Source organism: Eleutherodactylus coqui, chromosome 2 (genome assembly GCF_035609145.1).
Source record: "Eleutherodactylus coqui strain aEleCoq1 chromosome 2, aEleCoq1.hap1, whole genome shotgun sequence".
NCBI classification, from domain to species: Eukaryota; Metazoa; Chordata; class Amphibia; order Anura; family Eleutherodactylidae; genus Eleutherodactylus; species Eleutherodactylus coqui.
Window position 1 is genome coordinate 179,991,359 of NC_089838.1, and position 27,986 is coordinate 180,019,344.

Sequence of the window (27,986 nt, forward strand, 5' to 3'; positions counted from 1 at the left end):
ACTTCAGTGTAGCAGTGTCCATGATAGGCACTCTGTTCTTCAATAAAGTTCCAGGCAAATGCCTGTATGAACGACTGTTCATCCCCCATAGTGGCCTATGTAAAAGGACAGTTAGCTGGGCGCTCTTTGTTAATTGGCACTCTGATATTGACCCATGTAAAAGGCCTTCATCTACCGCCTATACATTGTGCCGTTATCTTTATGGATGATCATGTAATTATCTTTATGGATGATATGACTGTATATTAACTGTATTTACTTTCTTTCAGCTTTTAAATTGTGATTTCAAACTGTGAAAGGGTCCAAAATATTCAGTGGAAATCCAATTCACCTGTCATAAGTTTTACTGCAGTTCCATATATTTTTTTACTCAGGATCACATTGTTATGGTTAATGTAGTATAGTATATATTATGGTCCAGATATTCTTTAGTGAAGTGGAAAGGGGCTTATACAGATCGAAATGTGTACTGTGAGCATCATGCTCATTTTCTAAAACTGACTTAGTGGCAATAGACACTGTAAAGTTCCACATATTTTGTTCTCTTTTTAAGGAAATGTTATTGTTATGGTCTAGAGATCACAGAGAACACTAAATTATAAGACATGCCATAGCAAAGTTTAATTTTGCTACTATGGGAATTATAACTGTTCTTTATAGGAAAATAGTCTGTCTGTAAATGCAAAAATCAGAACACATTGTGAAAATAAATTATGACAAAGATTGCCAGATTTGGGGTCACACAACTATCTTTTAATTTACTATAAATAGAAACACCAGTATAAACCAGAATATCCCAGTGTATTTATTCATCAGGGAGTCTTTCAATAATATAGATTGCTAAGTAATTATGAGTCATATCTTAATAAGGGCTCCTGTCCACTGGCAAGAGTGATATCAGGATGTGATTGACGCCCCGATATCGCTCTCGCAATCCTTCAAAAGCCCTGGAAGTGAGGGGTTTCCACAGGAAACAGCCTCCCATCCCTGCAGGGCTGAAGGAATCTCCTGCCATGGCTGTCACAGCCACAGCAGGAAATAGTGATCTTTTCCGATTGATTTGTTCTGTGTGACAGCAGTGGCAGGGGACTCTCCACGATGGCAGCGCTCAGCATTGAATGCCAGCTCAGCACTGCCTCTGATTGGTCACAGCGCTCAGCCAATCAGAGGCAGCACTTCAGGAGGCGGGGACTTTCAATCCCCAGCCAGATGAGCAGCAGAAGAAGAGTGCTGGGACCTGCAGGAAGACACGCCAGAGATGACAGCACTTCGCAGAAGATGTTTTTTTTTTTTTACTTTCTTTTAAAATTACATTTATTGATTATTTTCGGAGGGTGCTTATATTTCAAGCACCCCCTGAAAATCCTCGTTGTGGAGAGTCCCCTGCCACTGCTGTCGCACAGTAGTGGCAGAGGATCGCAATCCTCATCCATTGGCTTCAATGGGGCTGGCGCTGCTGCCGCCGGCCCCTTTGGAGACAATGGCCGAGATCACAAAAATAATGGACATGCCGCGATTTTGCTTTAATGCTGTACCGAAAGTGTTAAAACATCACAAATGTGCATGGAGTCATTGGGAGCCATTGGCTTCATAATTTTGAGATTTCTCAGCGCAGGGAAATCGTGCGATTCCCTTGCAAATGTGAAGCCACCCTAAGGTGTACGAAGAGGTGCTGACCAGCCATGGTCTTGTAGAAAGATACTGTACCATTGTGACATTCAACTATGCCCATATAGAACCTCATAGGCACTCATGTCATCATGCAACCATTCTTGGTTGTAATCTCAAGACAGATCTGTGCTCTCTGAAGAGATAAATCTAGAGATATTAGTGACTCTGTGGCATTGTCCCAAATTGTACTGCTTACTGAAGACAATGCAGTCGATCCACATTTAATACCTACACATTTGTGCCACAATGTAGATAACTCACACTGCAAAGCCTATACAATTGTGCAGGCCTAACATCAATGCCAGTCATACAAATCCCATGAAATCGTGTGGCGCAGAGTGTTAGGGCAGCAGAAATGCAGTCCTAAGCTCTCACTCATGACCTGAAGGCTGCGATCCCCGTGTGGTTCAGGTAGATGGCTCAAGCCTTCTATCCTTCTGAGGTCGGTAAAATGAGCTTGCTGGGAGGTAAAAGATGACTGGGGAAGGCAATGGCAAACCACCCCGCAAAAGCAGTCTGCCAAGGAGTCAGTCATGACTCAGTGTTTGCACCAGGGTAGGAATGTTTTCAAAAATAGAAGTGTTAATAGTTTTTGGTTGATTAACAAAATGTAAAGTGAGTGAACAAAAGAGAACATTAAATCAAATCAATATTTGGGGTGATCAGCCTTCACCATCAAAATGGCATTAGTTCTTCTAGCAACACTTGCACACAGTTTTTAAAGGAATAAGACAGGGAGGTTGTTCCAAACATCTTGGAGAACTAACCACAGATCTTCTGTTGATGTAGGCTTGCTCAGACTCTTCTTGTCTCTTTATGTAATCCCAGACAGATTTGATGATTTTTAGATCAGGGCTCTTTGGGGGCCATATCATTACTTCCAGGACTCCTTGTTCTTCTTTATGCTGAAGATAGTTCCTAATTACATTGGCTCTATGTTTGGGGTCATTGTCCTGCTGCAAAATACATTTGGAGCCAATCATACGCCTCTTTGATGGTATTGAATTATGGATAAGTATCTGCCCGCATTTCTCAACATTGAGGACATCATTAACCTTCAACTGTAGGCATGATTTATTTGTTACACTTCCATGGACGTGGGGTCTCACACGCTCCTGTATATTGTGGTTGAATTTTTTGCGCAATAATAAACTGGATGTTTACAATAACTTGTTTTTATTAATTTTCAGATTATATATAATTAAAGAACATGTAGAAATACTCAGCTGTTTCAGATGTGAGAATCATTTCAAAATATTTAAAATGGATGACATGATAAAGGCAATGGTGTAAGCTACACCAGCACAGCAAGATGCAAACAGAGAGCAACAGCATGCCAATGCCACTCAGCACCTACAATTGCATCTCTTCAAGAGGCAAATTGCTTGATGGTGACACAGCTCACTTTGTTAACTGAGGCTATAAAGTGACCCAGAGCAGGATCCCTCCATCATTTGTAAATCTGTTTGTCTTTAAGTAAGTCTGTTTGTCTCCCTGTCCCATTAGTGTGTTGTGATTGGTGGTTTGGGAGAATAGGGAGGAGTTTATGAGTGAGAGAGTTGAAGAAGATGTGATGTTGAAGGAAATGCACGCAGGAAAGACGGGTTGATGCTCCTGCCAGGGACAGGCCGCAGCTATGTCTCTGCGGCTGGCTTATCTCCACCAGGGACGAAAGCACAGGACATGCTGCTTAAGAGTTGGTATGGGAATGCAAGAGCCACACGCGTCCCCACGGAAGTGCAGAAGCCTGTTACAGCTAACAGCTAAAGTGAGAGTGATTGGGAAGACCATATAACACAAGAAAGTGTCCTTCAGATAACAGCAATTGAAGATATGTATGTTTTGGGAAAAGAGCCTTCTGTTGTCAAATGTGTTCAGAAAGGTAGAGCTCAGAAATATGCTCTGAAGCTTTTATCTTCATGTTGAGGAGTACAAGTAATTTGCCTGTCTTGGAAAATGTGTCCCCGGTTTTGAAAAGTACTTTTTTGTCTATTAAATCATTTAGTTATCGCGAGTAATGTATGGCTTATTTAGGGACACTGGCGTCATGACAATAATCTAGGACTGAACTGCAGTTATCAAGTCTGCTGAACTCTTATCTCACTTGCTAGTGACCGAGCTGGGCTATACTTTCATCTTTGGGAAAGGAGACAGTAGAGCGACTGTGAATCGCTGCCATCTTGTACCCCACTGTCTCCTCGGCTGAAGGCCCGATTCTTGGTCACTGCAGCTATAAATAAAGACAACCAGGATCTGCAAGATGTGGTACATCACATGGCAAACTTTCCTCCGGCTCTGAGCAGCTGAGTAACGAGTTATAGAAGTGAGTCTCTATTTACAAAAGAACACTTGAAGCAAGTCCTCAAATCCCCTAAAAATTACGGTTGTTAGAAAGGTTGTTCATCCAGAGATTAGTCCGATTGCCAGATTGGAGTCACAAAGGATTTTTTTCTCTTAAATGGAGAAAATTGGCTTCTATCTCATTGAAGATTGTTTGCCTTCTTCTGGATCAACATTGGGGGGGGTAATATGTCTTTTTTTGGCCTTTCATACACTATGTTACTTAATGTAAAGAAAATTTAAATTAATCCGCAATGGATGAATTTAAATAAAAGAGAAAAATAGCAGAGTGACGAGGTGGTTTCTAGGTTTACAAGCCTATAAATTTACAGTGAAACATAGTCCCAGACATCTTCAGGGGAATGCAAATGCTTTGTCGCGACTACACTCCTTGGTGGTAACAGCTGTTCAGACAGGAGTTGCATTTATTAGTAAGGCCGGATGCATATGGATGGTTCAGATTTTACATGTGGGAGCCCACAGTGGAATCCGGCCCTGTCCCCGCCCAAAGTCCGCATGTACCTATATTGTGGATGGATAATCTGTAATGCAAATGGTGCAGATGGCTCGTTGTCAGATATGCACAGTACAGATTTTTTTCTTAAATTGTAACGATCGTGGATTCCGTAATGCAAATCTGGTTGTGTGAGACTGGCCTTAGTGCCAGAGAGGCAAAGCAGTTTAGTTTTCTGTTTTATTTTGCAACCATGCACAAAAAAACTGACCATCTGTCAGCTTCAACTTATTTCAGGCTGCTGACTGTGTTTTGGATAAAAAAGATGTCCTCTGACCCACAGCAAAGACGATCGCTAGCTAATCCCGCCATACTACATACGAAAATGATGATATCAACGGTTTAGTATAAATGGTTTTTGATACACCTGATTTTAATCCTACAAGATCCCTGATATTGTACAAGTGTACCTAGAAGAATTGATGCAGTTTTGAAGACTAAGAGTGGTCACACCAAATATTTGTTTTAGATTTCTCTTTTGTTCATTGACTTTGCAATTTCTTAACTGATAAAACAAACTATTAGCACTCCTGTTTTTGAAAGAATTCTTATGCCACTCTTACACAGGCGCTTGTAAAAATATCAGTGTTTTAGAATGGCATTTTTGTTAGTGCTTAACAGCGTTTTTAACGCACTCCATCTGTGCAGTGGGTGATGTGATGCATCAAAAACGCGCTGAATGCATGAAAATAGAAGATACAGAGTTTGTTTTAGCACATGTTAGAAATGCATAGCTAAAACACTCATCTGAGAGGCCCTAGTGAAATGAATGGAGGCTCAGAACAGCATTTTTAGCAGCCGTTACAAACTCCCACTAAATGCTACAAAAAAATGAGAGTGGCCTTATTTTCCACAGCTGCACAGTACTGAATGTTATTCTTTAACTGCTGGAATATAAAACTTGTCACTGAAGCCTGGACACTTGTTTAGCTTGAGAAGTCAGGAGAAGTACAAACGAGGGCTGCAAGTCTCATGTATCTTCTGGTTACAATGAGTAGCTGTTCATGACTGCTACCTACTTCTAAGGTCAGAGGCATAACGTGAATTGTAGAATAAAAAAATCACAAACTGTGGCTATATTCACATCCGCATTCGGAGCCCCTGTTCAGGGCCTCTAGTGCAAATCTGGCAGGAAATTACAGAAGAAAGAGTCCTGCATACAGGACTTTTTTCGTCAAGTAAAATACTGGATGACTGAATGGAAAGGGAACTGACCCCATTATAGTCATTGGGGTCTGTATGGCACCATTTAGTTCAGCCATAAAACGGATCTATTTGGCTAGGGGATTCCCCTTTTCTGCTCTTTTGTAGGAAAACAAAATCCCATAATGCAGATGTGAACATAGCCTACCATTTGCCATTTATAATATTGATGTGGTACCAAGATCCAGATGTTACTGCGACCTCTGCATCCCATATACCTACACTCCTAAATGCAGTGGTTTGCTAGGAGAATGAGTTAATGAGCAGAGATTCAGAACTGGATGGGGTTGGGGGGAATAGGAGATATGAGTTACTTTATCTGAATCATTGAGGCTACATTGTATTCTATTATCAGTTTTGTATATAACCGCTTTTGAGTCTATAGCATTTGCACCATTTTAGCCCCATATAAACTCTATGTAAACTTGCTATTCTACTGCTAAAAGGGTTGTCTGGTTACAAAGTCATATTTCAAAATTAGAGCTAAATAACTAAAAACAATAAAACAAGGGGCATAGGTTGGCTACTGATGTAAATGGCTGACTCATGGCAAAGACCCTGATTCTCCAGGGCTTTAAGGCGACTCCAAAGCCCTTTTTCAACAGCTGAAGGGAATTCACCTGTTGCCTGTCCATCCAGGATGCCCCGGAGAGGGAAGCAATACAGACATCAAAATTTATGTAAAACTCTTGGGATCTAGATTGACATCCATCTTATTATCTTTGATCAAAGAAGTTGGCTTTATGAAAGATTGATAGGCTTCAAACAATAGCAGAAGGGTCTTAAATGTTGCACACTTTATAGAGTCCAAAAATTCTCATAGTCTTTCTTGCTCTGGTTGCCCAAAAGGCATTAGACTGTATACATTTGCCATATAAGTTGGCAAGGGATTCTTACTACATGTATTATGGAGCTGCCCTTCTCTCCAGCAGTATTGGGACTCCATTTTCCAATGCTGTCTTCCTTGGTGGGTCTCACAAACCAAAAATTCGCCTCGCTAGCTATATTGAATATAGTTCTCACCTAATGCCACCGAAATTTCGGATTGGCAAAATGCTGGCATTGAAAAAGTACTGACATTTCAAATATAGGAGAATCTATCACTAAACCAAATACATGTACATGAAAAAATATCTGCAAATAATACACCTACATTTCTGAAATTTCAAAATGTATGGAGACCATGGATTTCTTGCAATTAGTGTGTATCTGGGTGTATCTGAGTGTCAAAATTCCCAATCTGGTACAGTTCTGTGCCTCTGTCATATAGCTAACAATTTACAGAAGTCATGTCCATAACTCTTTTCTTTGTTTTACCTGGTACTAGTTATTTACCCACTTTTCCCTTTTGCTCTTCTGTTCCAACCAATAGCTGTTACATTAATCCCCTAACTTAATTAATGATAGGGCTACTGGACTGTTCTAACTGTATTTCTCTGTTATTGAATGTTATTGTTTGTAAGGAAATACTATTGAAGCAAAAAAAAGGGTACTTAATAATTCTCAACCTTTGTAATCCAGTGCTGTGGCCTCATGATTCTTTCAGTCTCTGTTGACAGCAGAGGTCAGGTAGCTGCTCCCTGCCAATCAAAGGCCACAGCATCACCACCCATTCTCCTGGCATCAACGCTCGTTACCTGGGCGCCATGATGCCTCGAGCTCAGAATAGTGACTTTGTGTCCTTTGACTGGAATGCAGTGGTCACCTAACTTCCGCTGTCAGAGACCGGGAGGATCCTGGGGCTGCAGTGCTGGATCACCGGGAAATAGGACGGGCAAGTACCATTTATTTTATTGTTTTAAGTCACTTGGCTCTAATTTTAAAATGTGACTTTGTAACCAGACAACCCCTTTAATATAACATTTTGTAAGACATGTTTTGCCGTTTTTGTCATTTCTAAATGTTCTTCAGCCCTGCTGTTAGGAAAGATGTCTCATACTACATATAGGTCAATCAATATTTGTTTCCTCTGAAGTCTTGTTGTTTTTGATTCCCATGACTGTGGAGGCTTGAAAAACGACTACATTGACAAACTATCTGCATAAACACAAATGGAACAAAAGTTTAGCCCATGTTATGCTTGTATCAAGTGATGTATGAAATGTTTGTGCTGAGATGACTAGTTAAACAAACAGCAATTGTACAAGTTATTTTGGTAAAGTTACATAACCAAATAGGGGCACTGTCATAAACCAATACCATCAGCTTGAAATCTCCACAATGATACATGTACTGTATGAGTTCAATGAAAAGTCAACATGATGATGGACTGACAGCTAGACAGTTCAGATAAGGAGATCTTTACTGCAAAACCATGGTCAAGGGGTACACCAACTTCTGCACTAATCTACTACTGATTCATCTCCAAAGACAGGAGGAGCTCAGCTGCAGTGCACAGAGGGCAAACTGTGTAAGTGGGTGGGTCTCGATTCTGCCCTGCTAGGGCCTACACTCTATAGAAGTCACTCTTACTACTGGCGCCACTATGGGGATCACAATTACTACTGGGGCCACTATAGGGGTCATTATTACTGCTGGGGCCACTAAGGGGGTCACTATTACTACTGGAGCCAATATAAGGGGTAAATATCACTCCTGGAGTCACTATTACTACTAGGGCCGCTGTAGGAGTCCCTTTTATTACTTGAGCCATCATTTTTTAAGACCATAGCAATGCTCCTACTACATGATTATGGTCGCTGCCATCTTGCTTGAGCTGCAGTTAATATTTAGCACATTTAGAGATATGTTTTTTATTAGCCACATGGGACATTCAAAGAATGGACAGTGGGAGACCTATTGGCTTCTATGGGAGACTGTTATAGGCATGCTCTGTGACCTGTGCAGAGATAACTGTGCAGAAAGTAGATAAGTTGTGACTATCACCTATTGTTAATGGTGGATCCTATATATATATATATATATATATATATATATGTGTATCATCTTTAATTGTAATCCTTCCTATGATTATACCAAGATGACTGCTGAAAAGTTTTCTCTACAGTACAGGAAGTATCACACAATTAGGCTAGTTTCACACGGGCGATTGAGACTTTGCCACGGAAAAATTGTGTCCTGTGATTTTTGGGCGTCAGCAATGCTCTTTTTTTAGAATAATCTCACATTGCATTGTTGCCGCCCGTGATAAAATCACAATAAAAACACGTTTTTTTAATCGCAAGAGTCTATAGGACTTTCTAATGTTAAAATCGCATTGCAACACATGTTTGTTACATTGCGATTCGATAAAAAGGAGGCTCCGTAGGGAAACATGGGAGATTAAAAAAAAAAAAAAAAAAAAAAACAAGCGTAGAAAGATAGAGCATGCCTTGATTTTGTTTTCTCTCAACAATGCATCAATGAAAACATCGTAGTTCGGAAGGAAACTATTGAAAATCATTAGTTTCATAATCTGCTTTTCACTGACTCCCACATCAGGTGAAAATCGTGCGAAAATTGTGCGATTTTCTCACCCATGTGAAACCACCCTTAATAGGATTAGTGCTCGGTGTGAAGAATACAGGATTTTAGGATTTGTCTTTAATACAGATTATGACATCAAAAATGTAAATATATAAATTCAATAAAAATTCTTTAAAAATATGTTTAACATAAAACTTAATTTATATAGGTGGTCATTTTCTGATTACATATGCCCTTTTAAGGACAAACTGAAAATAAATAGCTGGAAAATATACTAAAAAGAAAGGATGATTAAAGACAAATGGAGGATGAAGAGCGAAGGACACAGCCAGCCCTCATAAAGAGATTACAAGAGGGAAGCTGAAATGGCTAATATAATTCATTAAAAGAGAAGAGCAAGGAGAAATGACGTAAAGGAATATAGAAAGAAAATTAAATCATAAGCATTTGGCTGACATTCTGCAGTAATAAGCCTAAAAGCGACAAAGCTATACTCTGTCCGGGAATACCGCCAAAATGATCAATATTTTTTTATTTTGTTATCCACTGTACTTTACTTATATTTGCTCTTTCTATCATAGTGCAGTATTTTATCAGTAGTGATTACTACTAATATGAAGGTATCTGAACTTTGAAGAAAAATCACAAACCGTTATAAAATTGACACTAGACCGTTTCTTAAAAGAAAAAAAACTGTTCTAGTGTATGGCTGCAAGGCCAGTGAAAGACTAAGGGTAATTAGTATACATCTCAGTATGACTTAGAAGTGTGCAGCCTTCAAGTACTGTAAGTCATCTTGGGAAGCCCTTTCATGCAGTACTTCCAACACTGCAAAGGTCAACACACTGCAAGCTACACTGCTGTTAGCTTTCATTCCTGCTTTTGATTCCATACATATCTAGTTCTCAAAAACACACAAAAGATTTGTTGCCTCATACTGCAGTAAAAACATACAGGGCATGATTAAATATTAACTTTAAAGTTTAGCTGACTTTGTAGGAATAACATAAAAATGAAGAAGCAGATTTTACTTTCTTCAAACAAAATAACATAAAAGCTGACACCGAAATACACCAATGCTAGCAGCTTACTAGAGAGCAAAAGCCATGCCTTTAATACTAATAAAACAAATAGATTTAATACAAAATGAAGCATTACAATTGGCACAAACAGAATAAGTAATACCTGTAGTATGAGACAGCTAGCAACTCAGAAGAAATTTCTAATAAAAAGCTAACAGCAAAATTACATAAAGCCTGTAAAAAAACATCCAAAATAAAAAAAAAAATCATCCTCTTGGGCTTTTTATAGTTTGAGTCATATCATTAAATTACGGTACATCTAAAGAGTATCTGTCATGTCCTCATGTCAGCAAGGGCCGGCTGCATATCTGACCATAGCCCTTCTGACTCTCTTGCAGCTTTTCTTTTGTTCATACTCACTCCTGTTCATCCATGCTGACTTTTCTTAGATTCTTCTACCAGCGCTTGAAATGTGACAAGTGAGTTGTTCCCAGCACTCACTGTTAATCAAATCTGACAACACTTATTGACAGTTTGCGGTGCAGTCCGCCCACTTGACACATTCCAAGCACTGGGAGCAAAATCTAAGCAGATTTGAAAAAGGGGTGAGCATTAACAAAAGAAAGGCTATGAGACAGCCCGACCACAGCTGCAAAGTTACGCAGCCCCGTTTACACAAGGACATGATAAGGAAATGATAGGTCTTTTTTCTTATGCTTTTAAAGCATTGATCAACAGAAAAAGGCTCTGTAATGTCTGCGTAAAAATAAATGTCTAATAAGTGATTCAGCACAATTTTAAATACAAAGTTATTGAATGTGTAACTATTCTCCCATAAGGCCTCATGTTAACTGGACAATTATAATTAAAAAATCCGTGCGGGCGTCCCGCTCACGTTTTCCGCGGCCATAGGGATGCATTGGACACCCGCAGGTAAGTAAATACCTGCAAATGTCCTTTTTTCCTGCCATGCAGATCACGCGTGCGGGAAATCACCAGCAGCATGCTCCATTTTCTGTGGGTCTCCCGCGCAGACGGCTCCTGCAGGCTTCCATAGAAGTCTATGGAAGCCGTCCGTATCCACGGCACACCCGCAGCTGAATTTCTGCTCTCTGGCATGGTAGCCCGGGAGAGCAGGAGTTAAAAAAAAAAGGAGTGCACGGCGCATACACGCAGCACGCTTCCGGTGTGCCGAGCACATCCGCCGGGCCAAAGAAAGGAGATCCGGCTGCGGCGGAGGGAAGATTTGCTGCGTCTGGACAGGTAAGAGAAATCAATTTTCAGGCTTCATGTCCACGGGAAAGGAGGGACCCGCTGCGGGATTCTGCATGGAGAATCCGCGCGGGTCTGAATTTCCTAGTGGACATGAGGCCTTAATGTCAGTATTTAGTAGATACACCTTTGACAGAAGTTATAGCCTTGTGTCTGCATGAAGAAATCGATCAACTTTGTACACGGTGAAAATGGATACAAATTCTTTCCAAAACTGTTGAAGTTCTGGTCTCTAGACAAAGGTCCTGGAGGGGGTGAGGAATGTTTTTTCATTTTTAAAGAAACTGTCTGGAGCCAAAGTCTCATGCACACAGGAATGTTGTATGCATTGACCCTGTAAGGCTCTGCAGAGTCCCTATGGGTCTGTATTGCATGAGTTTCCATGATGCATTGTACCCTTGCATTGCTTCTAAAGCAGAATACTACTGTATTACGGCACAATTTTTATTTCTCACAAATTTTATATAAAGGTACAAGAAGGTATAATATAGGCTCACAGAATTGTATATGCGTCAAATTACAGATCTGTACCAAATAGATTCATAATAGGATCACGGGCATGAATCCTAATGTATAGTGTAGAGATCATACTAAGTAACCACTCTTGGTAATTTATAATAAAAATTGTAATATATTTATTGTACCATGAAAACACCACCGACATCACATGTCTGCACCCATATCACTCACTGACATTAAAACTACTTAGAGATGAGGTTTAATGTGGAAGCATAGCTTAAAAACATTTTCTACCAATCAAACCAATCCGAAGAAAGCTCCTAAGATCCCCTAACATTACTAGTGAATTTATTCACTTACTTCGGCAAGCTGATCCACACCACTTGCTGTTCTTGCCAAGGTAACAAGATCATTCTGCATCTTCTCAACCCATTGTTTAATGCTAGGGAGACAAAAATATAGAACAGATTTAGTACAGTTAAAAAAAACTGAATTTAAGCATCTAGAGAAATAGTGAAGTAAATTATAAATTTTCTGGAGCTTCAATCAGTCACAATTAGGATAATATAAGAAGTTAAAACCATATTCCTAACAAATTAAATGACCCTGGATTTATTTAATGTAGGGGTTCCACTTGTTAATAGACCCTCCACTTGTCGAATGGCTAAAATTCATATCTATGGACCACACACTGCCTGCAAAAGTAGAATCCATTCATGATTTCCATTGGTAGATCACAATATTCTACACAAAATACATGTGTCTTCACAGTCCCCTGCTATACAGTGTTTTCTCCTGTTAACCCCTTAGTGATCAGACTATTTTTGCCTTAAGGACCAGGTGATTCTCATAGTCACATTGCAAGCGCCATAACTTGTTGACATCGCCATATGAGGGCTTTTTTTTTTGTGAGGCGAGCTGTGTTTTTTTAATGGCATCACTCCACGGAACATGTAATAAAAGTTATACAACTCATTATATTTTTTGGGAGGAGACGGAAACCCCTCCCTAGAATTTCCACCATTGTTCTTTGGGTTTTGTTTCACTGCATTAGGTGAGTTGAAATCCAAGCAACACTGATAAGTGAGTGATCCTCACTCACTTTTCTTGTTGGGTCCTATGTTTTCATGGGATGACAGTCGCCCATAATTGCTCTTTTGAGCAATCACTTGGGTGACTAGCAGCCCCTGTAAAAGTACCCAAAGGCTCAAAAGGGGATCTGTCAGTGAAGCTGGACTGCAGGCCTTGTTTTTGGCCCTTATCTCCTGAATGTTCTTATATTGATCAGTATTTTGGTTTAGTATATGTGATCCAGGGTTGGAACCTATATAGAAAAAGTATAATGGAAAAAATGTTCAACTATTCTGTTATTGAAACCTTTTCTGGGTTTGTCTTAAAGGGGTTGTCCCGCGGCAGCAAGTGGGTCTATACACTTCTGTATGGCCATATTAATGCACTTTGTAATATACATTGTGCATTAATTATGAGCCATACAGAAGTTATAAAAAGTTTTATACTTACCTGCTCCGTTGCTGGCGTCCTCGTCTCCATGGTGCCGACTAATTTTCGCCCTCCGATGGCCAAATTAGCCGCGCTTGCGCAGTCCAGGTCTTCTCCTGTTCTCTATGGGGCTCCGTGTAGCTCCGTGTAGCTCCGCCCCGTCACGTGCCGATTCCAGCCAATCAGGAGGATGGAATCGGCAGTGGACCGCACAGAAGAGCTGCGGTCCACGGAGGCAGAGGATCCCGGCGGCCATCTTCACAGGTAAGTATAGAAGTCACCGGAGCGCGGGGATTAAGGTAAGCGCTCCGGTGAGCTTTCTGTACGTCCCTGCATCGGGGTTGTCTCGCGCCGAACGGGGGGGGGGGGTTGAAAAAAAAAAAAACCCGTTTCGGCGCGGGACAACCCCTTTAAGGCCCTTTTACACACAACAATTATCACTCAAATTCGTCCAAAAGAATGAAAATGAGCGATAATGGTTGCATGTAAATGTGGGCATGATGCACTTTTCGTTTGAACAAGGGACTTTGGTTTACTTAAAATCCATCGTTCACACCTCTGAAGGACTGAGCAAATACAATCAATTTGAATGAATTTCCTTCATCTTTCAATAGACTGCAGGATGTTCTCCCTGCAGCATGTTTATACTTGCCTCAAGGAGAACAATGGAATGTGTCGGTAGCTGTTTACACAGCTGGGTGTATGTTTAAACACACATTGGGCTCTGCAAACAACTCTTAGAGGTCTTTTTACATGCAAATGAAGATGATAAAGCAATAATGGCCATTAACACTTTATGCAAATAGATAGCTAATCCTTCAATCTTTCAGTCATTTGAAAGATTATCTTTGCGTGTAAAGGGGCCTTTACAAATATTGACCAAAAAACTACTATCTAATAGACCAGACCATAGGCTTTCCTTAGTGAAAAGGTGAGTACACTACTTGGGCTGGAACAAGTGTTGAGGAGCAATGGAAACCTGCTCATATAGAGACCTTATTAGTCTCTGTCTCCGCAATTAACGTTTATTGTCCTGGGGTTTTGTTTGAATCCTGTATTCATGGGTTCAGACTGGATCCCGAAATGGAGAGGTTAGCACTGTGTGAACACAGTCATAGACTATGATTTTGTATATGAGTTTTATAAAGCTAGCTGCGATAAGAAATTGCTTGTTTGCACTGATAATATTTATCAAGCTTAGCTATGAAATGCAGTTGTAGCTAAATGTATGCAAAAATGAATAGTGTTTGGGATATATAGTACTTTGATATGAGTAAGTGGAATATTCCACCAGAGCTCTATAAACAGAAGCAATTCAACACCATAAATTAAAAAAGACGACTTTTAAAACATATCAGCGGGATTACAAAGTAACCAATTAAAGTGACGCGAAATCAAGACATTTCTAGCCTCTTAAATAGATTTCTTTTTACTATGCCATTTTTTTCACATAATGATTCTGCTGAATAAGATAAGTGAGACACAGAGTACTGGGACCATGATGAATCATCTAATCTGCCAGAGAGCTATTAGTAGAATTGCAACACATTTAGATAAAGCATACATATTTCAGTGACCAGAGCTCGGTTGTTATGCAGGGGTGAATGAAAGGAGGAATTTGGGTGCCATCCAGTTTGCATAAAATACATTAAAATAGACTAAAATAAAGTCACTTGAATTTGGATATCATCTCTGGGCATATCAAAACATATGAAAACATAATGTATACAATTTCTGCACAATGATTTAACAACAGTGTCATAATATGCAATATGTATATAAGGGCTCGTTCAGACGAATGTAGCTGTCACGCTGCTAGCAGCACAAAAAGATTGTTGCATTAGGAGCTGTAGAGAGATCGCATGAACGGACTGCTTCTACCTACTTCACATGATCCTGGTGCAAGCTGCGTGCTTTCAAGACTCCCATAGGAGTCAATGGAAACTCCTGCACAGCTCGCACCTAAGAAAGGACATGTCCTATCCTTGTGCACACCTCTGAGCAGACATGTGAGTATGCACTCGCATGCCCTATCTTTGTTAGGTGCGTGCAGTTTCGCGCCTAACAATCATCCATGTGAACGCTTCTATAGGAACCGATTGACTGTTTATAAAAGCGCGTTCTGTGCGTTGTTAGCACGCCAAAAACTACGTTTCTTCTGAATGAGCCCTAAGGGCTTATTCACACGACAGTGTGCGTAAAAAACTGTGTGGAATTTGATTGTTCTCAATAAGTGTAACCAGGTAATACTGTAGATATGATACCTTTTAATGGCTAACAAAAATACCTGATGTTAGAGCAAGCTTTCAAACCTCTCAGGATCCTTCCTCAGGCACAATGAAACAGATTTGGATGGGATATATATATATATATATATATATATATATATATATATATATATATACACACAGAGAGATTAATTTGAACTTAAAACAATACCAGTCAAGATGAGCAGAGAAGTAAATACTTAATTAGTCCACTGGTAAGGAATGTGACAGTTTTATGATCACTAAATTAGTGTTGAGGGGTCACAGGCCTGTGTCCTATCTCTCCTTCAGACCTGCAAATTAGGAAGATGAAACAATACCTCTGCAGCGCCACCTATGGGTCACGCAGCATATTATTGGTGTGTGAGTTGGCAGAGACCGCACATGGCAGTGAGTGCACTGCACTTGACCGCATATATCACACACACTGTTATGTGCAGTGTGACTTTTGTATTTTTTAAATTCCCCGCTCTGTCATATAGCGGGGTTGTGTATGTATCACGGTCTTATGAATTAGCCCTAAAAGCTGAAGAAAACCGTGAAACTTTAAAACCTGATAGGAAGATAGCACTTCTTTATGACTAAGTGCAAGTCTCCAAGGCCTCCACTGTAGGCCTCTCAAAAGCTGATTTGTTGTAGAATTAGAAATGGCTCTTAAAAGTAGTCATTTTCAATGCTTTTGAGTGTTTATTTGAAAGCTGCTAAACAGTCTTTCATTCAGGCCTGTAAAATTGGGATTACTGTCAAGGTTAGTGTAAAATGTAAGGTTGAGTGAACTTTTGAAAAGTTTGGTTTAGCCAGTTAGCCGAACTTCAGCAAAACATTTCGCCTGAATTAGTTCCAACTAGAGATGAGCGAGTATACTCGCTAAGGCACGTTACTCTAAAGAGTCGGGGGGCGGCGTGGGTGACAGGTGAGTTGCGGCGGGGAGCGGGGGGAAGAGAGGGAGAGAGAGATCTTCCCTCCGTTCCTCCCCGCTCTCCCCCGCCGCTCCCCGCCCCCCGCCGGCCCCCGAATCTTTAGAGACGAGCAGGGAGATACTCGGCTAAGGCACTACTCGCTCGACTAATGTGCCTTAGCGAGTATACTCGCTCATCTCTAGTTCCAACCAAACCGCAGCTACACCAAAGTTTGAGCCAATGCTGTCCTAGTAACAAGCAGGCCTATTAAATTCTAACCTTTTCACTATTCCCATTCTCCCTACATAATTCCTTTTTCGCCAACAACTTGAACTTGCACTGTATCCCCAATTAATCGCTTCAATGTTAGACAACCCTATTAATAATGGCAGGCTGTGCTAATGAAGATGCTGAAAATGAAGGCAACTAAGATTGAGAATTATAAAACCATAGCCGGGGCTACATAAGTAAAATGTATGTTCATTCAATAAAAAGGAATGAAAACTAACAAGGCACATAATTTTCCAAAACTTGTCAAGCAAAAGAGCCGATGTAAAACTTGATATCAACAATAAAACATATTGAGCTTTGTGTGGTTAGCCATTGCTAACATCATAAAGAACATGGAAAATGTGGTTTAGGGGTGAAGGAAGACTTGACGTAGTGATTTACATCATAATGAATTTTTGGATATCCAGATGTTCCGTAACTCAGTTTCTGAGTACCTCAAATGACAAAGAGTGCCATGCTATAATAAACGTTGGCCAAGAACGGGATAGAAAAGGGATAACAGAGAGGTGAGAAGTTGAGGGGGGTTATTAATGACTACACAACCTAGGCATGGAGGACTCTTCAAAATTTCAGTGCAGTTCTATAGATGCTTGAAGCCAGATGAGAGTTTTCCTGAAAACAAGCATTTCATTTTAATTTGATGGGCTAGCAAAGTATGTGTGGATGCGTATAACAGCCAGTACAGTGGTTGGATGAAGGATGAAATGGATGATGGAAGCAACAAATGTAAGGTTCTACATAGTAACCTACATCTACAATAGCCTACCGTGTTTCTCCGAAAATAAGACAGTGTCTTATATTACTTTTTGTTCAAAAAGGTTTAACTTTTTTACATGTATAGCTGTCTGGATACTATTTAAATTGACTTTTTAAACTAACTGTTAGCAGGGCTTAATTTTGGAGTAGGGCTTATATTTCAAGCATCCTCAAAAAGCCTGAAAAATCATTTTGCATCCTCAAAAATTCTGGAAAATCATGCTATGTCTTATTTTCAGGGAAACAGGGTAGTCTAATCTATCTGTGTGCCACTACGTACAAGAAAGACGCAAGTGTACAGGAGCCCTCACTCATTGATAAAATGTGGTTCCTATTCCTGATTTTGTGAATAATAGATGAATGGAGGGAAGCAGTATTTACTTACATTAACCTTCTATTAGGAGCCTAGCTACAAACCTCTTTATTGTATGAAAAGATATATAGTTGGATTACATAGATAGGTTACTGTGCACTGCATTTTTCATAGTAAGTGAAGAAAAAGGATGTGAAGCAACACTATTGATCCCATAAAAATGAGAATGACATAATTTCTGATGCTTTTTAGATGCTTCATGAACAACCCCTCACTTTTAAATTTAAGTTTTACATCCCTTTCTGAAATATCATCTTTTTTTTTTGTCTTTGTGATCCAAATATCAAAATATACACAGAATAAATAGAAGTGAATGGTATCTGTGTCCACATACAACATTCTCAAACCTGTCAATTCTAAATCTAAAGTATTTTTCTGGGAAAAAACTATTGATGACCTATCCTCAGAATAGCTCATCAATAGTTAATCGCCAGGGACTCGCCACTCTGGATTCCCAGGAATGAGGGGATGACCCGACCTGCTTATCAGTGCAGCCAGGCCAGACATTTTAATAGGGAACAAAAGTGGAAATGCCATAGCTGGCTTCATTCCCATTGAAATCAATAATGTTGGACACGGAAATACCATAAGTGTAATAGCCAGCTTCAGCTCCCATTGATTTCAGGGGGAGTGAAGCCAGCTATCACACTTCCACTCCTGTCCGCTATGACAAAGTCCGGCTCCAATGCACCGATAGTGGGCTGGGCAATCAATTTGTCACCGGGAATCCTGGGCAGCGGGTCCCTGGCGATTAACTAGAAATGACCAATCCTGAGGATAGGTTATCAATAGTTTTTACATACAAAACCCCCTTTAACATAAGAAAAAAGAAGTCTCCGCAGTTTGTCAGTGCAGGAATATATTGGCATTTCCAGTCATAAACCAACAACAACAAAAAACCTCTCCATGGTCTATAATGCATATCAGAGGTCTCCAATCTTTTTTAGTTTGTCAGATACTTTGAAATTTGGTAAGTGGTGATATCTTATGCTATATATTAAAAGAGAGTCTCTTAGATATGATCAAGTGGTCTTATTCTTGGGTCTCATGCATACGGCAGAGACATGTACAGGAAGCGCTACTATGCAGCCACAGTCATGCTTCTAGGGAGAATACGTCTGTAATACTGCAAAAATTTTTTACATATGTAGTATTGCTTCTAGGTGATAATCTCTCACCGTAGGAAATCAAAGGCATATGGAGGTACAGCATTGCTCCAAATAAGACTTTGGGTGCTCTTTTCAGCTCCGTACAACTCAGAGGTTCTACAGAGCTGTAATCTGGGCTTGAGCATGAGGTATTCCTCTAGTATTAATTACCAGTAACATGTATTTATCCTATGGCTAAGGTTCAGTTATGTTATTACATCCTTGATACTACTGTAACCTAAGAGCCACGTGCACCTCAAGAACCATCAACTGCAGATATTTCTATTTCACTCCTGGTGATTACATTTATTACTTAGAGTTTAACTTTCTATGCGTGATAATCATCATTATGCTTAATAACATATAATGAATTCTACTGAATACATTTACTCTTTGTTAAATGACTGTATGAGCAGCAATGTGGCTCAATAACTAAATGGCTTCTAGGTTCAACAGCCAGGGCAATATTTTCATGGAGTTTGTATGTTCTCCGCATGGAGTGTATTACTGATTTGCTCAAAACTTCTAAAAACACAGTTCTGACAGGTTGAGTAACTTCACAGAAAACCAGCTGTAGTCTATCATTACGTGCGTATGAGATGGAAAGATTGCAGATGGAAAGTGATGTGAAGGATTAGTTCTAGAGATGAGCGAGCACCCAAATGCTCAAGTCCACGTTATTGGAGTCGAGCTTTTCGTAAAATTCGAGAGCTCTTCTCGAGTAACGAACCCCATTGACTACAATGGGAGACTCGAGCATTTTTGTATGTCGGACGCAGGGTGCCGAGCTTTTTTTCCCCCTAGGTTCCTCTCTCTCTCCCCCTGCCTGCCAGCCGAAAAAAATTGCCAGGGGCAGGGAGGGGCCAAAACAGGCACGTCACAGAGGGGAGGAGCCAAAAACTGGGGCAGGGTCAAACACGGCTTGATGCTCGTTCGAATAACGAGCACCATCGTGTACGCTAATACTCAAACGAGCATCAAGCTCGGCAGAGTATGTTCGCTCAACTCTAATTAGTTCCTCTACACAACGTTGCAGAACATGTTGGCGCTATAGCTCAAATAACAATATTGTGCTCCATTACTGTTCCATCACAACAATACGTGTTCATATTAATATGTTCTTCTGAGATTGATTGGGGAGATGATAATAGAGAACTCTAATTTAGACTGTTTTGTTGTCAAGTAAATGCATGTTCGAATATTATCAAAAGTAATGTTCTTCATAACCAGCAAAGCTTTACAGCTAATAACAAGAACTGTTGGAAGCACTAATATAATGAGCAAAATAACAGCATTGTAAAAATTGCTTGTGGCAGTTAATAGTAAATGAACGTTACAATGTTATATTTTGCTTATTATTTATGACCTTCATCTTTTATTTTGTAATAATGAAGTAGCTAATTTCATAACAAAAAGTTTCTGATGCAATAAAACATCTGGTCTTTGTGCTGCGCTCACATGATATCATGAAGTTTAATTTCATGGTTACAAAAGCAAAATAAAGCAAACAACATGAATTCTGTTAATAAGGTGGAGCGTGCTGGGTGTAAAGAAGAAAAATCTAATTTGTATGGAGAGCAGAAAGTTGCCTGAAATGTAAAATTATCCCAATAGATTTTATTTGAACCTCATTTGTTATCCAACTTAATTTCATAAGGGACAATAATTCATAAGTCCTAAACACTAGTCTTAAATTAAAATTGTATCCACATACCTATAGCAGACCATGCCTGTATATCATGTAGTCGTAGGTATTGCTTCCCTCATCAGGTCATTTACCTGCTCCCCAAATCCTTCATGCATTAATTACCCCAATCTTATAAAGCTGGCTTACTGTTTTTGGTTGTTACAATTGAGAAGTGTCTGTTCTTTTAGCTTTATATTCTCTCGCTTATATTATGTTCTCACCTCCCTGAGTGAACTGTAAGAATAAGAATGTGCTTCAAGAGATTCCCCTGTGACCGGCAAAATGTTTCTCCAGTGAAGGTTGTAGTTCTCATGCTCTGTGAATTTATTGCTGACAAAGAAGGCTGTTTTGTGTTTGCTTCTTTACTGCTTTCCAGCCTTGCAACAAATTAAGAAATACATGGAGTCCTGTGTTTAGGTTATTTTTCTTATCTAGACCGCTCAGAATTTCCTACAAATAATTCAAACTTGTTGCAAAGAAAGAAATATTCATAATACTGATAATATTTAGGCCGCCTTCTCAGAGGGCCGAATTACTGTGGGCATTCCGCAACAGAATATCCGCAGCAATTCATCAGAAAATCCGCGATGGGCAAATGCGCACCCAAGTTGTGTAGATTTGGGCACATTTTTAATTGCGGACCGGCTGCGAAATTCAAGCCTTGTATTTCAGTGGTTGAACTCCGCAGCATAAATAGACATGTTGCGCATTTAGAATCCACAGTGCTTTTTAAATATGTTGCAGATTCATTGAAGAAAATTTCTGTACCTTGTGAAGGGGGTTTCTGAACTTCCCTGGATGTGACTTGTACAGTAAATGCTGCAGAATTTCAGCGGCGATTCTGCTTGATGAAATTCGGCAGTGTTTACCCCCCCGTGTGAATTCAGCCTTAGCTTCATAAGAGCGGGTCAGATTTTGCATGCAGGAGGCCCGCAGCAGATTTTGGCTGTGAGCCTAGCCGGTGACCCTGCGTTCAACACTTTACTGTGAGCCTCAGTGGTCATGCGCAGTACAGTTTTTTGTTTGCATTTCCTGCACCATTGTTTAGCAATGACATGGGAACCGGCAGCCCGTACGCCACATTCATTGCGTATGGGCTGCAGGTTGGAGATCTCCATTGACATCAATAGAGGCCGTGCGCATGGAATCTGCTGTAAAATAGAGCATGCTGTGATTTTTTTTCTGCTCGAGGAATGCAAAATTCGGGTACGCAAGTGTGAAGGAAAATTCTAAAATCCATGCCTTTCAATGCCTGTGTTTTACCATGCATCGTCCACGCAGATGACGATCGCGGAGTTCCCAATTTAAATCCAGTCATATGTTACGTAGCATATCCACTGTGCATTTTTCACAGAAGAAAATGTGGAGCGAATCTGCTGCAACAAAATGTGCATTTGTTCTTGATTTCACCCCTTCAGGGCTCCCACCCACTAGCGTTTTTTTACTGCGAAATTCGCAGCGTTTTTTTTTTTCTGCAGGGGTCTTTGGGCTATGGGAGTTGTAAAGCTAAAATCGCGATTGCGCAAAATTTACAAAATTTACAAGTCCCATAGACCCCCTGTAGAAAAAAAAAACGTGCGAATTTCGCAGTGAAAAAAAACGCTAGTGGGTGGGAGCCCTCAGTTGGTGAAAATCCACAGCATAAAGTAACATGACATTTCAAATCTGCAGAGCAGGTCCGTTTATGCTGCAGACTTTTTACACAGCTTGTGATCAAGAGTTCTTTTTAAAGCTAATCTGTATTACTGGCACTGTAAAATGCTGCACATTTGTGCAGTAGAGGATAATGATATTTACACTGTCCATCCAGCAGACAGAAATGGTATCATCACAGCATTAGCTAGTGGCTCTGCATCATGGATTTGATGTGAAAGTGAAACATAAGGCCCTTTTAAACAGAAAAATTATAATTATCGTACAAAAAACGAACGAAAATGAATGATAATCGTTCAGTGTAAATACAACCAACGATCGAGTGACAAATGCCAAACTGTTTGTTTTCTTTCATTGTTCATTTTATGCAGGCATAAAAATCGCCGTTGGCTCGTTAATTAATCGTTTGGCTTAAATACCGATTGTTCAGTCATTCTTATTCACTTATACAGCAAATGTGAACAACCGAACGATTTCTCGTTTGAATGAGCCAACGATGTATCTGCCTGTAACATCAGGCTGCAGGAGTGAACTCTGACATTGTTCGCTCATTCAAACAAGAAATTGGCAGGTCTAAACAGACCCTAGCGTCAAGATGGTGCCTGATAAGCATCAGACAGTAGGCTGCATAGCAGGGAAGACTGTACAATATACACAGGAGACCTCCAGAGTGTGACAGCCAATCTGATGGAGGGGACAGGAATGGAAAAATATGTTTTCAGGGAAGTTTTTATTTAAGGGTTCAGATCCTATGAATGCTATTATTACTAGTGACATATAGCAACTATCTTTATAATATGACTCAGATAGAAGCAGGACCTTAGCAGTCTTACTCTACTGGCCTTGCTAGATTTGAGAGCATCAAGCAATTCTATGCCAGAAGACGAAATGCTAGAAAAGGCCAGTTTCACATGAGTGTATTCATAATATGGATGCATAATATGGACATAATGCAGATGAAATTGCATCTATATTACATCTGTATTTTAACATTATTTGCTTTAATTGGTTTTACCAATGCATACAACTAAGAAGGGAAATAAAATACAGAAGAAATACTTTTCATAGACTATAATCAGCATATTTTTCATTGAAAATGGACAAAAGTAGTGCATGCTGTTTTTAAAATACAGCTGTGAAAAAAGATTCACAGATTTTCATTAGCTCTATATTACAGTTCATAAAACGCAGACCAAATACAGGCTAAAAATACGTATGCTTGAAAACAGCCAAAGGCATGTGCACTGCATTTGGCCAGGGCGTGCTTCATAGACATGGGGAAGCTGGAGTATTTAGTTTATTTTCTGGTCCCTAGCCATATCACCTGAATATATTAAGTGTGTAAATGTGATAGCAGTAGTATAGTGGTGCATAGAACTTATTGCATAGATATGATAACAGAACCAAGCTTTCTGCATACTGTAGAAATGGTAATAATAATAAATAATAATAAACTTTATTTGTATAGCGCCAACATATTCCGCAGCGCTTACATAGACGGGGGATACAGAAAGACAAAGTACAAAAATTACAGAACCACGGTTACATAGTAATCAGTTGATGGAAACAATAGGGGTGCGGGTCCTGCTCCAACGAGCTTACATACTACAAGTAATGGGGGGATACAGAAGGTAAAGGGCTGGAGATGTGCACGGTATGGCGAGGTGGAGAGTGAGTGATGCTATACACATAGACAATGGTCAGACATTTAGCCGTGTGACGGCAGAAACGGTGTGACTGCAGGAGCGGTTTATGATGGCTAGCAGGGATTGCAGTCAGTAGGTCAGGGAGCATGTTATCAGGCGGAGTACAGAGGGGTTTGTTTAGGGAATTCGGTATGCCTCCCTGAAGAGGTGCGTTTTTAGAGCACGCCTGAAGTTCTGCGAGTCCTGGATTGCTCGGGTAGCCTTTGGTAGTGCATTCCACAGGACCGGTGCTGCTCTGGAGAAGTATTGGAGGCGGGAATGAGAAGTTCGAATTAAAGGGGCGCTCAGTCTGGTTTCGTTAGCAGAGCGGAGAGCCCGGGCTGGTTGATGGATTGAGATGAGGGAGGCAATATAGGGGGGCGCTGCGCTGTGGAGGGCTTTGTGGATGAAGGTGGCGAGTTTAAATTGAATTCTGTATTTAACGGGCAGCCAGTGCAGTGACCGGCACAGGGCAGAGGCGTCCGAGTAGCGGCTGGACAGGAAGATGAGCCTGGCTGCCGCATTCAGGATGGATTGGAGATGGTAGAGTCTGGTGCAGGGGAGGCCGATCAGCAACGAGTTGCAATAATCGAGCCGGGAGTGGATGAGGGCAACAGTAAGCGTTTTTAGCGTGTCCACAGTGAGAAAAGAGCGGATTCTTGCGATGTTCTTGAGGTGCAGCTGACATGTTCGGGCCAGAGATTGGATGTAGGGGGCAAAAGAGAGATCAGAATCAAATATGACTCCAAGGCAGCGGGCATGTTGTCTAGGAGTTATGGTGGCGCCACACACTGAGATGGAGATGTCAGGAGGAGGTCGTGTTAGTGGAGGGTGGAAATACCAGCAGGTCAGTTTTAGAGGTTTAGTTTTAGGTAGAGAGAGGACATGGTGTTAGAGACAGCGGACAGACAGTTAGTGATGTTTTGGAGTAAAGGTGCAGAGATGTCACGGGAAGAGGTGTATAGCTAGGTGTCATCAGCATACAGGTGTGGTATTGGAGGTCAAATCTCCTGATGGTTTGTCCAATAGGGGCTGTGTAGATAGAGAAAAGAAGGGGGCCGAGGACAGAGCCCTGGGGGACCCCAACAGCAAGGGGAAGAGGAGGGGAGGTAGAGCCAGCAAAGGAGACACTGAAAGAGCGGTCAGATAGGTAGGAAGAGAACCAGGAGAGGGCAGTATCCTTTAGGCCAATGGAGCTTGGCATACTGAGGAGGAGTTTGTGGTCAACAGTGTCAAATGCTGCGGAGAGGTCGAGGAGGATCAGTAGGGAGTAATCGCCCCTCGATTTGGCTGTCAGTAGGTCATTGGATACCCTTGTAAGGGCAGTTTCTGTCGAGTGTTGAGGTCGGAAGCCAGACTGTAGGGGGTCCAGGAGAGAGTGCTCTGATAGGTAGCTTACAAGGTGGGAGTAAACCAGCCGTTCTAGTAGTTTGGAGATGAAGGGGAGGTTTGAGATGGGTCGGTAGTTGGCAGCATCAGTCGCGTCCAGAGTCGGCTTCTTTAGCAGTGGGGATATGATGGCGTGTTTGAAAGAAGAGGAAAAGATGCCAGAGGTCAGAGAGAGGTTGAATATAGTGGTGAGATGGGAGATGACCATTGGGGAGAAGGAACGGAGGAGGTGTGAGGGGAGGGGGTCGCTAGCGCAGGTGGTGGGGCGAGCAGAGAAGAGCAATTTGGAGACTTCTTCCTCTGTCGCTGGTCTGAGTACAGACAGTGAGCAGGAGCTAGATGCAGTGCTGACAAGACTAGGGTCAGGGCTAGTCTGGGGTTGGGAAATTATTTCCTGACGGATGTCATCAATTTTCTTTTTGAAGTAAGCAGCCAACTCTTCAGCACTGAGATCCGTCACCGGGGGCTGTGGTTTAGGGCTGAGAAGGGAGTGAAAAGTATCAAAGAGCCGTAACAGAAACAAACCTGTAGCAACTAGTAATCATAGCCATACAACACTATTCTTTGGTGGCACTATTTTTATGCATGCTTAATTACTGGATGTCACACTTTACTGCATCTGATTATGTAAAAAAAAACATTTACACCAAAAATTAACATAAAAATGAAAATCTGTGAATAGTATGGTTATTGTGTTAAATAGAAAGAGCTCATGTGCCTTTTCACTAAATGCTCTATTGTATGCTAAATAGTGGAAGCTAGCAGCTTAATCCCTTAACGCTACAGGGTGTAGAGTTATGTCCTGCATCTTCGAGGTATGTATGGAGAGAGATTGCGGGTTGATCCTGCTCCATAGAATGTGAATGACGGCTGTTTCTAACAGCCGTCACCCATCCGCAACAACTGCGATAAGCCGCACCGCTCATCGCAGCTGTTATGCCTTTAAATGCCACAGTCAATTCTGACAGTGGCATTGAAATGCCCCAACCGATATTCAGGGGTCCTGTACGGCCCTCCTTGATGAGCTCGGGGGTTGCTGTGCAGTTGTCATGGCAGCCAGGGGACTTAAGAAGACCCCAGAGCTGCCATTGCAGAGATAGAGTGCCTGTCATATCACAGTATAATGTAATGCTATAGCACTTCATGGTGATCAAAGCAGCGAAAGTACTTGTCCCCTATGGGGACTAAAAAAAAGTTAAAATAACTTTTAAAAAGTTTTACTAATTATTACAAACAATAAAAAGTAATGAAAGTTTCCCCACCCCCTTTGCAAAACGTCCCTTAAGGCCTGCTGCACATTTACCGTGTTCCTTAGTTGCGCCCGAGAAGCTTAGGCACAATTCTCATCAGACACCTCACAGGCATCTTGCCATGTACTGTCTGATACACGTACTGCCTGCACATTGACATGCATTTGCATCTCCTAATTCTCGTCTGTGATATGGACAAGAATAAGACAATGATTTTTTTCTCATTCAGTCCATGCCTGCGAGAAAAAATTCTGTAGCGTGTATATAGGTAAAAATGAATGTAAAAAAGGACAGGAGAGGACCCATTAACCTTTATAGTAAATGGTTCTAGGCAAGCTCTGTGCAGAATCATTGTGTAGGGAGGGGGAGTAAATGAGCTGAGTTATCTATATAGAGGTTTTATCCTTCATTTCAGTCCTGTCTGTAATGATAATGAGATGACTGCTGAAAAGTTTTCTCTACAGAAGAGGAAGTGTTAGACTATTATTAGAAGCTACAGTGAAACTGTGGATATCAGGATGTTTTTATATATAAATGACGACATCAAAATAAAAGGAAAAAAACCAAAATTGTTAAACATTATGTTTCATGTAAAAACGTGATTTATACAATCGGTCATTTTTTGATGGCACATTACTTTTTAAAGCAAATGTTACTGTGTTTTAAAATGGAGCCAAGACCTCAAAATTGTTTAAGTTGCCACTATCAGATATTTTGGGTTTCGGAGTCCCTTCCCTGGGATGTGCCAAGATGAAGCTATAAATAGCCAGTAGTACTGTACTGCGAGGGAATACTGAAATGTGTTTAACATTCTGGTAAACATGAGCTAGAGGCAGCTTTATGTAGCCGAGCTCACAAATGTGTTATTTACCTTCCTGGATTATAGCAACAAAACTAACATCTGACATCTATTCTCCAAGGATATAATACACAGAGCACAGTCTATGTTTATATTTATTTCTGGGGATGATTGTCACCACTTTAAATTCAAAGACGGTATTAAAGATATCACCAAGAAATCCTCCAGCCTGATATCCCTTCTCTAAATCATGCGTCATCGATTAAAGAACCAGAAACTCTCAGATCAAATTTGGTTCATATTTTCTGCTTTGGGAAAAAAAAAATATTTCTATCAATTCTGTTCAGAGTATACAATATATAAAATAAGCCCCAGCGAAGCA

The 27,986-nt window shown here is 40.7% G+C and overlaps 1 protein-coding gene across 1 annotated transcript in view; it reads right to left on the bottom strand.

Moving 5' to 3' along the window:
- The window catches only part of CACNA2D1 (calcium voltage-gated channel auxiliary subunit alpha2delta 1), a 640,389-nt gene that overhangs the window by 544,317 nt on the left and 68,086 nt on the right, over nucleotides 1-27,986 (bottom strand). The window contains exon 2 of the mRNA XM_066592011.1: nucleotides 12,268-12,349. Within this exon, the coding sequence (XP_066448108.1) occupies nucleotides 12,268-12,349 (82 nt within the window). The remainder of the gene's footprint in view (nucleotides 1-12,267; nucleotides 12,350-27,986) is intronic.